Source organism: Brienomyrus brachyistius, chromosome 1, assembly GCF_023856365.1.
Source record: "Brienomyrus brachyistius isolate T26 chromosome 1, BBRACH_0.4, whole genome shotgun sequence".
Classification (NCBI taxonomy): Eukaryota; Metazoa; Chordata; class Actinopteri; order Osteoglossiformes; family Mormyridae; genus Brienomyrus; species Brienomyrus brachyistius.
Genome location: NC_064533.1, coordinates 4,227,031 through 4,243,545, shown reverse-complemented (window position 1 = coordinate 4,243,545; position 16,515 = coordinate 4,227,031). Strand labels below are relative to the sequence as shown.

The 16,515-nt window shown below is 50.2% G+C and overlaps 1 protein-coding gene across 2 annotated transcripts in view; it reads left to right on the top strand.

Moving 5' to 3' along the window:
* Positions 1–16,515, top strand: part of LOC125741846 (homeodomain-interacting protein kinase 2-like) — a 47,721-nt gene that overhangs the window by 23,722 nt on the left and 7,484 nt on the right. The window contains exons 4-11 of one of the 2 annotated variants that reach the window (XM_049013284.1): positions 6,372–6,495; positions 8,700–8,819; positions 9,289–9,375; positions 11,706–11,890; positions 12,220–12,382; positions 13,696–13,810; positions 14,201–14,325; positions 15,967–16,094. In XM_049013284.1, the coding sequence (XP_048869241.1) occupies positions 6,372–6,495; positions 8,700–8,819; positions 9,289–9,375; positions 11,706–11,890; positions 12,220–12,382; positions 13,696–13,810; positions 14,201–14,325; positions 15,967–16,094 (1,047 nt within the window). Of the gene's footprint in view, positions 1–6,371; positions 6,496–8,699; positions 8,820–9,288; positions 9,376–11,705; positions 11,891–12,219; positions 12,383–13,695; positions 13,811–14,200; positions 14,326–15,963; positions 16,095–16,515 lie in introns of both variants that reach the window. The other variant, XM_049013275.1, reaches the window with a different exon arrangement.

Here is a 16,515-nt window from a genome sequence, read left to right as displayed (position 1 = left end):
CCTTGGTTTAAACTTACTTTATCTTTGCTTACAATTAACCCAGACCACCTTAAATCCAATAAATTGTCTTGCCAAAAATCCAGCTTACAGATACAGACCCGTGGAAGAAGCAGGCGTCAGGGCTTAGCAACGGAAATGCTAATGACGTGTCACAGGGCACGGGCATTGAGGGCCTGGGCCTGGCCGTGAGCACTGTCTCCTGTCGCGGACCCTTTGTCCAAGAGCCTGTTTAGGACCCGTTTCCAAGGTGATCTGATTCTGCCGGGAGCGCAGCTAATTAAAGTCTTTAATTAGCGGCTCGGACGTTGTTAGCTTGAGCTCAGCAAACAGGCACGTGTGTACGCACACAGGCACGCGCGCACGCACACAGGCACGCGCACACAGGCACGCGCGCATGCGCACACAGGCACACGCAGACAGGCGCGCGCGCAGACAGGCACGCGCGCACGTGCTCAGACACAGACGTACCAGGAGGCAAGAAGTCCAGGTTCACTGTCTGCCCCCCCCCCCCCCAACTCTCTGCTGCAGAGAGCTGCCGTTTAACAGTGGAGTGTCAAAACCCTCGCCTGCGTGCCTGGGGAGGCAAACATGGTCCGCTGCGATTCTGTGTTTCACGCCTGTCATGGCAGCTTGGAGCGTGACTGTGTGCTGCTGTCAGGCACATGTAGGGAGGTTTCCTGTCTTACTCACATGCCCGTGTGCTCATGCGGCTCACGGAAACATGCAGGGTTAGCCTGTTAGTCCCCCTTGGGCTCCGAGCGTCCCATACGCAAGGGCATATGCAGGACTGGGGCCACAAGGGGTACTGGCCCCAGCTAATAGCTGATTGGCCCATTATCCTGTCAATCACGGATTCAAAACATATCATTGGCTAAGGATTGGACACTCCCTCCACTTTAAATCCTAAATTGCCCAAAAGCTCATTCTCTCTCATACAGCCGAGAATTGCTTGGTTCCCCCATTATCCATCCATCCATCCATCCATCCATCCATTTTCCAAACCGCTTATCCTACTGGGTCGCGGGGGGTCCGGAAGCAATGGGCATGAGGCAGGGAACAACCCAGGATGGGGGGCCAGCCCATCGCAGGGCACACTCACACACCATTCACACATGCACTCCTATGGCAATTTAACAAGTCCAATTAGCCTCAGCATGTTTTTGGACTGTGGGGGGAAACCGGAGTACCCGGAGGAAACCCCACGACGACATGGGGAGAACATGCAAACTCCACACACATGTGACCCAGGCAGAGACTCGAACCCGGGTCCCAGAGGTGTGAGGCAACAGTGCTAACCACTGCACCACCATGCTGCCGGCCCCCCATTATATAGTGGAATCACATTGCTGCAGTAAGTAGAGTTTCGAGGTCTTTGTTAATTGTCATCTTAAACAGATGGGCTTCTGTGTTTTTGGCTCCGCCCACCTCCTCTGATTGGCTGCTGTCTGGAGACCTAAAAGCAGGTGGCATTCTGGGGGTTATGCACCTGTCACCTGCCCCCCCACCAGCCCCATTTCTTTAGAACCTGTCCACTCAGACCAGATACCGTGACCTCCTGTGTTAGTGGCCCACATTGCTGCTTGTGCACCATAAATGGGACCATGGACTGTTCTGTCCTGTTCTCCCTGGCAGTGCCTGCTGTCCCGTCTGTTTACTGCGGGTGCCACTGCTGGCAAAGCGGAACGGGGAAGAAGGCGGAGAAGCTCCTTAAGTCTGCTTACCGGTGGCCGCGGGGCAGAACGGCCGCGGGGGATTGATTACCAGCCTCTCTCAGCGGTTCTTAACACAAAAATCCCCCAACATTTAGGAAGGATTTGTGAGCAAAGCTCGGGATGTCTTCCTCATGGAACCGGGGGGGGGGGGGCGGGATTTCAGTGGCGAGGGGGGCCGCATGACGAGATCGTTTTGTGGGGGAGCTGTTGTTCCCTTGAGTGAGGCCCTTTACCCTAACCCTCTAAAAATGAATACCTTGCATTTTTAAACAGACATTAATCCTCAATGTGCGAACAGTCATGTGGTCCTCTGCGTCCGCCCCCCCCCCAGCACCAGCATGGTACATTCCCACCGTGGTGCTGGCTTCTCTTCGGCGATCAGCTGGATCGGACCTTAACCCCCGTCCTGGCTTCTGGTTCCGGACTTGACTGGCAGATCCCGGGGACGGCCGACGGCCCCGTTGATTGCAGAGCTTTTCTTCGGCACCCATGTGAGGAGAGGGGAGCGGATGTCGTCCCGTCTCCTCTGCCATCAGGGAGGAGGTCACTCAGTCCAGCCTGTCTCCACTTAGCCTACGGAGGTGCACATGGCATGTTTAATTGATAAGATCAGTGTCTGACGCTGGGGAACAAATTGGGGGAGGACATGGAATTCATTATGCAGCTGAGAGCAGAGGGCCCCCCCTGGTTTGTTTGGCTTCATCTGTGCGCACGCAACATGGGGGGAGGGCTGCTAAGGGGAGGTGTGGCTTGTGGTGTTGAAGTCATCACTGTCCAGGAGATGAGGTCAGCGCTCACAGGTCAGTAAGTATGTAATTCATTTATGTAGAACCTCTGCAGGTCAAATGTCACGAAGAAATAAAATTTCACATGAAATAAAACAGACTTTCAAACATCATCAGGTCGCAGGTCGCGGCCCCAGCTGGCATGGTTCAGCAGCTTTGGGGTCGCGAACACTTCTCGTTCTAGTACCGGCCCTTTCTGTCACCACATTTTCATACCTTCCCAGTCCCCAGACGTTTTTGCAGTCGGTGTTTTGTTGGGAAGCACACGCTCCTTTGCCAGGATGGACCATTTAAATAGTCACCCCTGCTGACCACCTCTGAGGCTGAAGCTGTCAGCTCCCACTGTCCCGTTTTGGGAGGGGGGGGCAGATGGTCTGTTTAGGAGGTAGGGCATGGGCAGGTTACTGCAAATGTGGGGTGGGGTGGGGGGCAGGAGGAGGGAGTTAGCCCAGGGGATTGTGCTTTTTTTTTCCTGACTGATGTCATGGAAGAAAGACAAGGATCTTAGTGACGTCCATTTGGAGCTGACGCTGCGGGGGGGGAGCACACCCCTTACATGGCTGGGCGCTGCACTGCCGAAGAAATGCGACAGTTCACCTGCGGTTCTGCCGCTACTTTCTGGCTCATCCTAGCAAGCGGTGTTTGTGGGGGGGGGGGGGGGAGTGGGTCTGTTTACCACTGGTCCCTGGGAATGTTCTCCTGTGCTTGGGAATTTGTGTGTCATCCCAAAACCAGGACAGGATGAAGTATCTTGAATCAATCCGTCAATCATGCATCCTGCTGTGGCCACTTTGGATTTGGTGCTTGTGTGGACTGTTATGGGGATTTTTACTTACAGATTGGTGGGAGAGCTACAGATCTGCCCTCCCCCCCAGCCTTGGAAACGCATGCTGGGATATCGCTGATGTTAATCCATTGTGGGATCCCTTCTGGCTTCACCCCAGGGGTGTGTGTGTGTGTGTGTGTGTGTGTGTGTGTGTGTGTGTGTGTGTGTGTGTGTGTGTGTGTAAAAGGGCAGTTACACTACCGTTAAAACATTTGGGGTCATTTCCTTGTTTTCCATGAAAACATATAAGAAATGAGTCTGAATAGGATATATAGCTAAAAAATTGGAGATGGCCAATGTAATTGTGTTGTTCTAACTTTGCTTTCCTGAAAGGTTCCTCCATTTGCAGCAGATACAGCCTTGTAGACCTTGGCCATTCCAGATGTCCACAACCTGGATTGGCTTGATGGGCATTTCTTCCGTACCATTAGGTCAAGCTGCTCCCATAACAGCTCGATACAGTTGTGATGTGGTGACTGTGCTGACCGACCCATTATGCACAAAATACCAGCTGACTGCTTCTCTCCTAAATAGTTCTTGCATGTGAGCTGTGTTTGGGTCATTGTCCTGCTGTAGGACCAAATTGGCTCCAATTGGGTGTCGTCCACAGGGTATGGCATGGCATGGCAAAATGGAGTGATAGCCATTCTATTTCACGTTCCCTTTATCCTGTACAAATCTTCCACCATCACCAAAGCAGCCCCAGACTGTCATTACCTCCGCTATGCTTAACCGATGTCGTCAAACTCTCCTACAGCGTCTTTTCATTTAATCCGCGTCTCACAAAATTTCTTCGTTGTCATCCGAATATCTTATATTCCTCTAACCATAGCACTTTTTTCCCCTGATTTTCCTCTATCCACTGTCTGTATTCATTTGCCCACCTCAGTCTTTCCTTTTTATTGACCATTCCAAGATACAACTTTTTCTTTGCGATTTCTGCCTAGAAGCAGAATCCTGCATCCTGAAGTTGTATCTACACTGTTGACGTTGAGGCTGGTCCTTTGCAGGTACTGTTTAACGAAGCTGCCAGTTGAAGACCAACGAGGCGTCTTTCCCAAGCTACACACACTAATATATTTATCCTCTCGCTCAGTTGTGCACCTGGGCCTCCCTCTCCTCTCTCTATTGTGGTTTGAGCCAGTTTGCTCGCTGCTCTGTGAGGGGAGTGATACACAGCATTGTACGAGATCTTCAGTTTCCTGGTAATTTCTCGCATGGAATAGCCTTCATTTCTCAGAACAAGAACAGACTGTTCAGAAGAAAGTTCTTTGTTTCTGACCATTCTGAGCCTGTAATCGAACCCACAACAGCTGATGTTCCAGACACTCAGCTAGTCCTAAGGTGGCCAGTTTTATTGCTTCTTTAATCAGCACAACAGTTTTAATCTGTGCTAATATAATTGCAAAAGGGTTTCTAATGATCAGTTAACCTTTTAAAATGATAAACTTGCATTAGGAAACACAACATTCCACTGGAACACGGGACTAATTATTGCTGATAATGAGCCTCTGTACACCTACTTGTATGTAGATATTCTACTAAAAACAGCCATTTCCAGCCATGATAGTCATTTACAGTAACAATGTCTGATTAATCCGTTATTTTAATGGACAAAAAAGTTGCTTTTTTTTGAAAAGCAAGGAAATTTCTAAGTGACCCTAAACTTTTCAATGGTAAAGAGCATGTGTGTGGCGAGTGTGTACACGTGCACAGTCACATGTACGTGGTGTGTGTGTGCGCAGTCACATGGACAAGGCCTGTGTGCCCAAGCACGCCTCCCAGTGCGTGTGTGTTTGCATACTTGAGCCTTATCTCAGCACAGAAACGTGACCTCTGCCCCCTGCTGCCTTCACCCCCGTTCCCAGGGCCTGGCGGAAAGAGTGGCTGCACAGTCTGTCTTCTCCCATGTTATCGACTCTAATCACCCCCCCCCCCCCCCCGAATCTTCCTGCTACTGTCCCTGAGGTTGCTGTGAAGAATAGGAAACCCCTGGGAAAAGCCAGATTCCAGCCTACCCCCCCCACGTCGTCTGTGTGGCCCGGAAGGCAAGCCACAGGCGTCGTATTGAGGGGGGGTTATAAATTAACGCCTTGTCGCTTAAGAACGTCCCGCCAATAGACTCCAGATGAACACGATAGCCGGACCCCCCACCCCCCACCTACATCTTCAGGTGCGGCTGGTGCTGCGTATCAGAGCCCTGGAGCCTGGGCCACAGTTCTGGGTCAGCTTTACATGCCTCCATGGTGTGGACCTTCCTGTGCCCCTCCGTCCCCCTCTGCGGACACAGGGAGCCACTGAAGGCCGTTCCGGATCCGGAGCCGTGCCATAACCAGGCATGGGTTGCATTTGCATGTGGGGAGGAGAGGCTGACGTACCCAATGGAACCACACTGGTGGAACCGTGCTAAAGGTGGAACGTCACGGGTTGGCCATGTCATCTCTGGGTACCACTGGTTGTCACAGTACATGGGGACAGGTAGATAGTCACCCCCCCAGGTGAAAATGAGTCTCCTGATGTATGATCTTCACTCAGATCATGTGGTTTTTAGGTTCAGACTACTTAAACATTCACCTAAAGCGGCTATTTTGACATAAAAACAGTCAAATTGAAAGCACTTCTGGTGCCTGAGGTAGATCTGAGCACTTTCTTGAGGGGTTATTATGGAGGAGGGTACGCCTGTAATATTACAGGAGGGGGGGTGATGGATGGGGCCGCGCTTTGGTGAAGGCTGGGCTCTCTGGCGCCACGATGGAGCGATAAGTCTGCACCCCCCCCGCCAACCCTGGCTCACTCTGGAAACAGGCCGCCTTCCCGTCCAACACGGGACGAGGGTTTAGTTCCGCTTCTAATCTTGCCTATTTTATGGCTTCCAGATGTCAAATAAATGACCTGTGGTAGGTGGCTGACGCACGCCTGGCTCCTGCGTGTGGCGCTGTCCGCTTATCTCTGTCGCGCTTGCTGCAGCTCGGACACGGGAGCTCGCACGTACTCTCCCTCGCTGTTACCGGCGCCGTTCCTGACCTTTAACCCCCCCCCCCCCCACAGGGCTCCGGAGATCATCCTGGGGCTGCCGTTCAGTGAAGCCATCGACATGTGGTCGCTGGGCTGCGTCATTGCTGAACTCTTCCTCGGGTGGCCGTTGTACCCGGGGGCATCCGAGTACGATCAGGTAAGCATCGTGGGGAGGGGCGGGGCACGGGATTCGGGGAGGGGAGGGGCATGGTATTCGGGGTGGGGGCAACCAGAGCTATTACTGTTAACAAAAGGTGAAATGCTAAGAAGACAGATATTCTTGTAAAATGAAATAAAACAGGGTACCAGCTCTTTATGAAAAAAAAAACCCACAACTAAATGAAAACTATAAATATGTTAATATGCTGCTGAAACTAACTGAAATAAAAACAAACATCAGATACTTTCATTACCATTTTAAAATAATGTTTAGCTGATTTTTTTAAACTGCAATTAATAATATCTGGAATGTGTTTCATCCATGTTGAGGATATTAGCGCGTGGTGTTTGGAATGTGTACTCATGTAGGATCAGACACACACCAGCTCTGCATATTCATTGTGTCCCTAGAAATAAAATTCCTAAAACTTAAGCATATAAAAACCTTCAGGCCAGAAATTTGCGCTTTACCCTCTGATTTAAAAATAAATAAATAAATGATACACGGCTTTGTCAAACTTCTATTACAAGAAAATATTAGAAACACTTAAATCAAAAGTAACTGGTTTTCAGTATTTTATATCTTGTACTAACACATTATTTAGCCACAAAGGCTGAAACTATTGGTTTTGAAGAAGATATCAGGTCTGTCTATAGTGTATTGAGATTCACTATGTGCTGGAAATCTATATACTAATGTCAGAACTTGAATTGCTCTTGGTCTATTTTAATCATGTCTTAATAAACTAAACGATATCCACTTGTCTGCCTTGTCCCAGACCAGTTTGTGAGAAGTTTAATGTCCTGCTCCTCATTTCAATCTTCTGCTGGATCTTCTGTATCACAACTGATTTTTTTGATAAATATTTTTCTATGTTTATAAAGGCAAGAAAAGCAACAGAGTGCTCAAATTGAAATTGTGAGTAAAGAAAGGTGCTCTCAAGTAGTCAGAAGGTTAAATGTTTCTAAGCATGGGGTGACCTACTGTTTACAGAGAAAAAGGTTGACAGGAAGCAACAGTGACCAGAAACGGTCTTGGGCAAGGAAAGTGACATCAAAGGCTGAAGATCAACACTTAGTTGTGTCGTGCAAAAGAAATTGGAAGATTTCAGCAGAGATCTGAGGACTGGGATTCATGTGAACAGAGGGAAACCGGTGTCGCTTAATACAGTCGAGCAAAGACTGAGAGCGGCTGGACTGCATGGTCGAGTCTCTGCCAGACCTTTACATCATGGGGTTTAGCCTATAGTACTGTCTCTTTTTCTTGTTCATAACACAAACAGAACTACTCACATGATAGAAAAGGTGCTGGGAGGGTTCAGACACAAGTTATTTCCAAAAACTGCCGAAAAGGATGCAGTGAACCTGGGCTGCTGTGATAAACGCGAGGGCTGGTTATTGTGACTTACATTTATTTAATTGCACTTACAGTCAAATGTTACATTACACTTCAGTCAGTTACAGTTTAAGTATTTCAAATATTTTCTTGTAATAAAAGTTTGAAAAAGCAGTGTATCGTTTTTTGTTTTTAATGAGAGGATGGGCCCAAACATCTGGCCTGTCGTGTAAATGGAAATATACCTTTAAATTGAAATTAATAAATCCCCACTGACAACTAATGAAAACAAAACTGCATTCTAAATGAAAGCTGAAATTAAAAAGTAAGTTGAAGAATCTAAGCTATAATAATACTGGGGGGAGCGCATGAAAGGCACGCCTGGTTCACCCCCCCTCCTCATTCCTTGCCCTGCCCCCAGATCGTGGTTCCCAGCCTTCACTGCTTGGACTCTCTGTTCCCTCTTGATTCCCTCTTTTTATTGGTCGGGACAAATAGAGGGTCCTGCCGTCTTTAAAATAAAGCATCCTGCCCCCCCAGGCTTGGTTGTAGCTATGTCTCTTAAACAGTGTTTTATTTATATTCTGATGTTTTTTATCCCCCCCCGGTGGCTAGCACCGTGCCGTCAGTCCAAGGCTGTGGGGTCGGCTCCAGGCCTGGCTCTGCATCTGTGGGGGTGAATGAAGCCAAATTAAATACTGAGGGGACCCCACCCCTCCCCTCCGTCCCACCTGGGCCCTACTGCCCTGTAACACTCTCTGTCAGGCTATTGCCAGTTGCCTTCCATCGCGCCATAGCCGGCTGCCTGTCTCTCTGTTTGGAGTTTCCCCCTTGTCATGACGCGCTAATTCTCTTGTACCACCCAGATTCGGTACATTTCCCAGACTCAGGGCCTGCCGGCCGAGTATCTGCTGAGTGCAGGGACCAAGACGACCCGGTTCTTCAACAGAGACCCAGACTCTGCCTACCCCCTGTGGCGACTGAAGGTATGTGGCCCAGTTCAGACCACACGCACACGCACACGCACGATGTCTCTGTGCTCTGAATGGAAAGGGTACCTGTCTGGCTTGGTCGATGCGGTCATCCTTAACCTCCCCTCCAAACCCATCCCAGAGTTTTGCCAAGAACATACTTTAGAGTTTTACCATGTCCACACCCTGCCCCTTATCTTCCTCTTCAGCAGCGGTGGGGCGTTTGTTAGCCCATGGTTCCCTCCCCAGCCATCCCCACAAGTAAACAACAATAACATTAAAAGCGAAGACTTTTCATGTAGTATTTGGTTGCTTTTGATGGGGGGGGGGGGCGTGGTAGTTCGTCTCCCAGCCTAATTAATCGGGGGAATGTACCCTCACCATACAACCACTTCATGTGGCAGGGCGGTGTGGGGTGGGGTGGGGTGGGGTGGGTGAGGGTTGTGAGGAAACATCTGGGTGAAATTGCTGGTTGTTTCCGCAGACGTCTGAGGACCATGAGGGCGAAACGGGGATCAAGTCCAAGGAGGCGAGAAAGTACATTTTTAACTGTTTGGATGACATGGCACAGGTAGGTATCATGGGTCCTGTTACTGTTCATAGTAACGTGATTCATTGTAACCCCTAATTCATCACATTACACCGTGAAAATAAACCAACCACATGGGGTGGAGACATGCTCAGCCAGCCTCAGCCAATCAGAATGGTTGATTTCTAATTGGTCAAACACTTTTATATTTTATTTTAAAAAAGCCTTTTTTTTTTGTTCTATTGTGTTCATCTGTCTGTTTTGATCTTGACCAGAGCCTCAGTGGATTTGTTTGAACATTGGATGTCTGACCTACTTGGGGAAATTCATCTTTAAAGTTTTATTTTAGACTCGAGTCATAATAGCATCCTTCCCTCGCCCAGAACGCCTTGTTTTGTTCTGACGGAGAAGCTCCGTGCTCAGATCCTCACCAGACGCCGTGTCGTCACTGATTCCATGAATGTTTGTCACGTGGAGCCCTGCATGAATGATTCCACATCGGTGAACAAATCAGTCTGGTTACGCAACCCCCCCCCCCCCAGAAAGGAGCGTGTCCCACTTCCGGGAAGCAGCCGTCGCCGCCGCCGCTGCATGTGCTCCAGGTCATCGTGGCCTTTTGGTTTCATTTTTTTTTCCATTTCCTGTGTTTGTTGTCATTGCTGCAGAAAAAACTGATCGATGGCCTGGCCATATGTTTTCCTGTTTTTCTGTGGTATGAGCCCTTAGTTAACTGATCACTGGCCTTGGGGGGGGGGTGAGCATACTTCATAAATCTCTGATTATGCAAAGTGTCCTTAATGTGTCTCTGACGGCGCGTTCTGAATTACAAGTAGCTGTTTCTCTGCAATCTGTCCGCCCAGGCGTGTCTCTGAGGACAGTAAGACTGTAAGGTCCATCAGATGGGTACATTGGGATTGTGGAAGAGGCTTTCAGTCTGCTGCCTCTTGCTGGGGGGGGCATGCCATGGTGTCTGGTGGGGTGTCCCTTTGGGACGGACTTCCACAATTTTTCCGTGCCTTTAGACCGAAACGACTGGCCTTGTGGGGCTTTTAGATGTTCCAGAAGAGAGTTTGCAGAAGGCCCCCCCCTGCCCCCCTTATTTAAATACAGGACCACGTTTTATTGGGCTGGGAATTGACGTCACCCTAGTCATGTCCCCTAGGCTCTGTGCTATGAGCTTAGCCCCAAGGAAGGTTTGGGGAGGGGGGTGATTCTTATTAAAGATGGAGGGGGTGGTAATTACAGTCGAGTGTAGCCAGGCAGATGGGCAGGGATCAGATGGATCAGGAGGTGTGGGGCTGCTTTCATTTTGTCGGTCCCGTAATCTGGCTCTGCTTCATGTCTCCTGTGACAGACAGCCACCCCCAGCCTTGCAGAGAATCACTGTCCCCTCATTTATTTTCCTCCCTCTTGATGAATAGTTTTTTCCCCCCTTTTCCCTTCCTCCTCCCGCTCGAAAGCCAGACGTGGACACACAGCCTGGTGTGAGGTCGCCCAAAGTGTGAGGGCTCGGACCCGCACCTGCGAGGATGCGGGCCGCAAAGCTTGTGTTCAGAGCCCTGCCCACCTGGGGATGGCCAGCTGTGGAAGCTCCACCCCTTTTTTTTTTGTTGATCAGGTGTTCGGAACGAGGTTTACAGGAAGCAGTGCGTGTTCCTGGCTGAGGAGTGCACTCTCTGACGCCACGCTCTGAGCATGGCCCACCGTCGTGCGTGTAATTAGATGCCATTACTAGATCCTGCATCCAGCTGTCGGCTTGCGCCTCGCAATGTGACCTCTGTCCCGCAGAGGACTCTGGGATTGCTTTCTGCCTGTATTTTTGTAGCAGCGCCCTTATCTCAAGTGGTGGTGGTGGAGTGGGGGGGGGACATATCCGAGCCATGTGGGTGACTGGAACTGCATCAGATAGGCTGATAGGGCGCTTCGTGCCCATACAAGGCTGGTGCACCGGTGCCCACCCTGTTGCAATTATGTCTTTTCCTGCTGGGAATCCGGGTGCATTCTTCCTGCCATTCTGCACCCTGCTAACCCTACGCTAACCCTAACCCCACCCCTTTGCATAACATGTAGTTCCTGTGTCTCACAATTTTTGTGTGTCTATGCCCGTATGCATCTGTCTTTTCCTAACTGGCTGAGACTACCTCCATTAATACCAAAGCAAATATTCATGTGCATCGGTGCGATGCCAGCCATACGGACCCACCGAAATATTATGGACGGCCCATCAGTTGTTTGTACAGCTCAAACTGTGGTTCATGGAACTGGAATTTTCTGCTGGAATCCACGCAGCAAGCTTTGAGTCAGATGGTGCCCCCTGGTGGTGTCGAGCGGACGCGCGTCCCTCACGCACTCACCCTCCCTGTCTTGCACAGGTGAACATGACGACGGATCTGGAGGGTAGCGACATGCTGGCAGAGAAGGCAGACAGACGGGAATTCATAGATCTGTTGACAAAGATGCTGACGATCGACGCGGACAAGAGAATCACCCCCATCGAGACGCTCAACCACCCCTTTGTCACCATGACGCACCTGCTGGACTTCCCCCATAGCGCCCAGTAGGTCTCTGTGGGGGGCAGTGTCTGCTGAAGGGTGCACTCATCAGTCAGCTGTGATGGAATATTGCAATGCCCCATTCCCAGAAGTCTCTCTGTCTGAATCATAATAACATTTCTCTTAGACCTGAGGTTTGATGTCCTGATTGGTTCCAGATGAAACGACTTTAGCTGTTTTCATGTGAGGTTGTTAAGGAGACAGAGTTTACAAGGCCTGTTATGTTTTTTTTGCTGAATAATTAAGCACTTTATAGTGTTTCTGCTCTTTACAATGGTTCTGCCTGGTCTTTGAAGTGCTAGAAACAAGAAAACATTCTCTCGCTTTCTCTCAGCGTCAAGTCTTGTTTCCAAAACATGGAGATCTGCAAGAGACGGGTGAACATGTACGACACGGTGAACCAGAGCAAGACACCCTTCATTACACATGTGGCCCCGAGCACATCCACCAACCTCACGATGACCTTCAACAACCAGCTCAACACGATGCACAGCCAGGTCAGGGGCCCTGTGACCCTGTCGCCTATTGCCGAGTGAGATGTCTATGAAGTTCATTCGGAACCTGAGTTTCTTTGCTTACTTTCAGCCGTGTTTATTTTCACGGAACTTAATTTTTATATATTGAAATACAAACAAAACTCGAGAGACCACAGAAACGACAGCTTTGGTTCCTGCAGAATGTTTCCTGTTTGAAAGCAAATGCATTAATGAGTCCATACTTTGTGCTCTAATCCTTTGCTGTTGTACAGTTAGGGTTCTGCATTCTGTGCCCCCTGCTATGCTTACGATTTCGCATTTTGAAATGCGACACCCCAGTTCTACACGCCAGACAGGTGATGCTAAAATAACGAAATGATTAACATCCCCCTTCCATCAGGCTCAATGAAAACACTGCAGTTCCTCGAAGGCAATTGTATGAAAGTTGGACATTGATGTCCAAGATGAAAAGTGTCTCTTCTGGGTGTTTAACGAGATGTCGACAGATCAGTTAAGGTGGCCTATCTGCATACGGCGTGCTTAGCTTTGTACAGTAGCAAATGTCAGCGGATTTCAGCGGTGTGTTTACGGTGTGACCTCGCACGGCGAGTTGGTGAGTGGGCGTCTGTGTCTCCCGCTCACCCTTGCACGTGTATGCACGTTGCACCTTGCCTTGTGTGTGGCGGTGGGGGGGGGGTTAAGCACAGTGCTGTTCAGGCTGATCCATCCGCACAACACGCTGCCATCGTCAGCTGTTTTTGTCCACACCAAATTGTTATATTACCACGAACCACAGAAGTATTTATAGGGTCCTCTGCGTCTTTCTGAGGCAGGTATCTCCTGAGCCAAGGCCAGAGAATAGAATTATGGGAAAAACAGCCTTTTCCACTTTCAGTTTGTGTGGTTAATCTAGGCCAATTCAACTCCCATTTCTGTCCCACCAAGCCCTTAACTCGCTCACTGTGTGGTCACAGCGAATGAATTATTCCTTCAGTTTCAAGAAAATCACATGATGGAAAGTCCCACCCCTTTCATCCTTTCCTCCAATGAGATCACATCTTTATATATCAGATCTTGAATTGTAGCTTGTCGTGACAGTGTCTTGTATCGGTTGTTTGATTATGCATGATAAGGGAAAATATTGTTGTCAGCTGTTTTTCAGGTGGACATTTTTTGTTTTTACATGTCAGCTACTTAGAATGGCTTTACATTTTCTGTCAGTCAAAACTGGGTTGGAACCTGGAAATACAGCAGATGTTATTTTCCCTTGATTAGTCCCTAATATGTCCCTAATAAGTTCCCTTGGTCTCCTCCCCTCATATTTCTGATTCTAGCCCCCTGCCATGGCCCAAAGGGGTGTGTCCCTGCAAGCTGCTGCCCCCCAGCTCTGTGCTGCCAGGCCGGACCCCTTCCAGCAGGCTCTCATCGTTTGCCCCCCCGGGTTCCAAGGTGTGTGTGTGTGGGTGTGGGGGGGGGAGGAGGTATTGAGGATTCCAGCCTCTTATATACAGGTTTCAGGGACCTCAGCTCATGTATGCTGCAGACATCGCTGCTGATTTTAGTGATGGAGTTTGTCCACAGGCAATTCTAGAATTTTTTTTTTTAATGTGGGAGGCATAAGAGGGGCTATAATTAATACACAGGGGCCAACCTCATCCTTAGCCAGTGATGCACTTTGAATCGGTGAGTGACAGGGGAGGGACAATTTAGTGGCCAATCAGCTCTCGGCTGGTGCCCTACTGGCCCCACCCGTGAGAACATCTCCTGTCAGCATTAGAGTACGCTTCTCAGATTTACTGACACTGCTGCCTGTTGTTTCTAATCACCCACCCACCCCAGGGCTGCAGGCCTCACCATCCAAGCACGCTGGCTATTCGGTCCGAATGGAGAGCGCCGTCCCCATAGTGACGCAGGCCCCAGCTGGAGCCCAGCCCCTACAGATCCAGCCCGGCCTGCTGGCCCAGGTAGGAAGGCTGGCCGAGGCTCAGATCACGGAGTCCTCTCTGAAGTATTTGTTTCCCCTTTAAAGTAGGCCGAACGCTCCTCTCTCTGCTCTGCTCAGACTCGCTCTGTGACGTTCGCTCCGAAATTGCGTATCTGAAACTTGCTTTTCCCTGCAGTCTTCTCCTCCAGCTATGAAGTGTCCTGACAGCTAATCACACTGGCTGCATTTTAACATAATATCCCCGTCCTCCCCTTTGGGGGCTGAAATAGCTTCGCTCCGGTCAAGGGGTGGGTGTTGTAGGTGTGGGGGGGGGGTTGGTAACGGCAGGTTAGATATTAACAGCTGTGTAGCACGTGGGTGTGTGCTTCATGAGTGGAGTAACTGAACATCTTAGCTTTTCAGCCTTTAAACGCTAGGAGAGCAGCAGAATTCACCCTGATGTTCCTTCCCCTTATAATTTATAATCCTGTTGCATTAACAAACAGCTTGTTGAGAAGATAGTCAGCATGAATCTCTGGGATCTCAGTGCACGTATCCGCAGAGAGGCTCGGGTGCTGCTCTGCATGATCTCCCTGCTCTCGTCCTCTCCTTATCTCGTGTTTGTACTCGCCGTTCTTCAGCTGCAAGCAGGACACGGGCGATGGCCCGCCAACAGAGCTGACACATCAACAAGCAGCTGCACAGAATCCAATGGTCCAGATCGAGCTCGTGTTCTCTGCCTCTCGGCAATGCTGTCCTTGTTTCGGCCCGGATTTTTCTGCCGGGCGCAATATGAGGTCAGAGATTGGGTTTCATTTGTCTGCAGTAGCTCGATGCCCAGTTAGGTGATGGACGGTCGTGCAGATCTCTCTGTCCCTGGCCGCTGCCATTGGACCTTAGTCTTGTCATCATCGGGTTAAAGCAGGGCGGCCACTCCTCCCTAAACATTCCCCCTGCCTTCATGGGCCCCGGCTGTGGAGGATCCAGCTGGGCTGTGCCAAGCCTTTATCTGGATCAGGAATGCAGAAAATGTGGGAACAATCGAGAAGAAGTGGGGGCAGGGTGGACCTTCTGGGGCCTGAGGTGACAAAGAAGTTTCTTCGCTTGGAGAAGGAAAGGGTGGAGGCTGGGGGGCTGTCGTCACGGGAAGAGAAACCTGTGTGGGACTCTCTTTCGTAATAGACAGGCAGGTCACATGGCCAGTGCCAGGGGGAAGGAGAAATGGCAGGGAATCTAGCAAACAGGAAGTGGGGATCTTCTCTGAGCTCCTGCCCTGCAGATAGCAGTATGGCCTTTCATACTACTATAGTGAAGGCCCCCGGTCTCTTGCAGACTCCACTTTGTCCATCGGTTTGTGTGTCCCGTGGGCCAACATCAGCCCCCTCCCCCCCAATTTCAGTGCAGCTCCTCCCCCTTTGCTTTCATCCACCCGGGCCTCACATGGTAGTAGTCTGGTTGGTGCCCCCTAGCTGTACCAGTTTTCTCTATTATGGAAAAACAGAATAACCCCTCCCTGCCCTGCCCAGAGAAAGATTGCTACTGTTGCTTTAATGTTTAAGAAATGCAGTGAGCGATGTTAGCCCTCTAGGGGGCAGCACGCTCCAGCTGGAGGCTGGATCCTGGATCCAGAGGCACCAAGCTAACAGCTGACACTCGTCCTTTCCCTGTCTGCCACCAGCAGCCCTGGCCCAGCGGTACCCAGCAGATCCTGCTGCCCCCGGCCTGGCAGCAGCTGACCCACGCATCCGTGCCGCACACCACCGTCATCCCCGATGCCATGGCGACCACACAGCCGCTGGCTACTTGGAGGTGAGTGTGCATGGGGGAGGTGGACTGGGTGGGGCCAAAACTCATCTGCACTGGTTAAGCCCAAAGAATCATGCTGGGCCTGACGTTTCCCCGGAGACACTCCCCGGAGACACCGGCACTGAAGCGTGAAGGACGTTAATGTTTTATTTCCTCTGATCTCCTCTTTCCCTTGACGACATCCGTGACTTTCATCCCATACATGCGGTATAACCAGTAGGGTCTTTAAATATGTAAAGTTCCAGTTCAGCTAGCATGCAAATTCTGGAGGAGATGCAGTCAGCCTTAGCGTCCATTCTGTTAAGCTAACCACCACCCCAATAGATGGATATAGCATTAGATGTTTTGGGTGGATGGTCAGCTGTGGGAGTGTCACACTCGGCATGGGTGGAGATGAAGTCAGCGTGGAGTGTAGACTGCATGG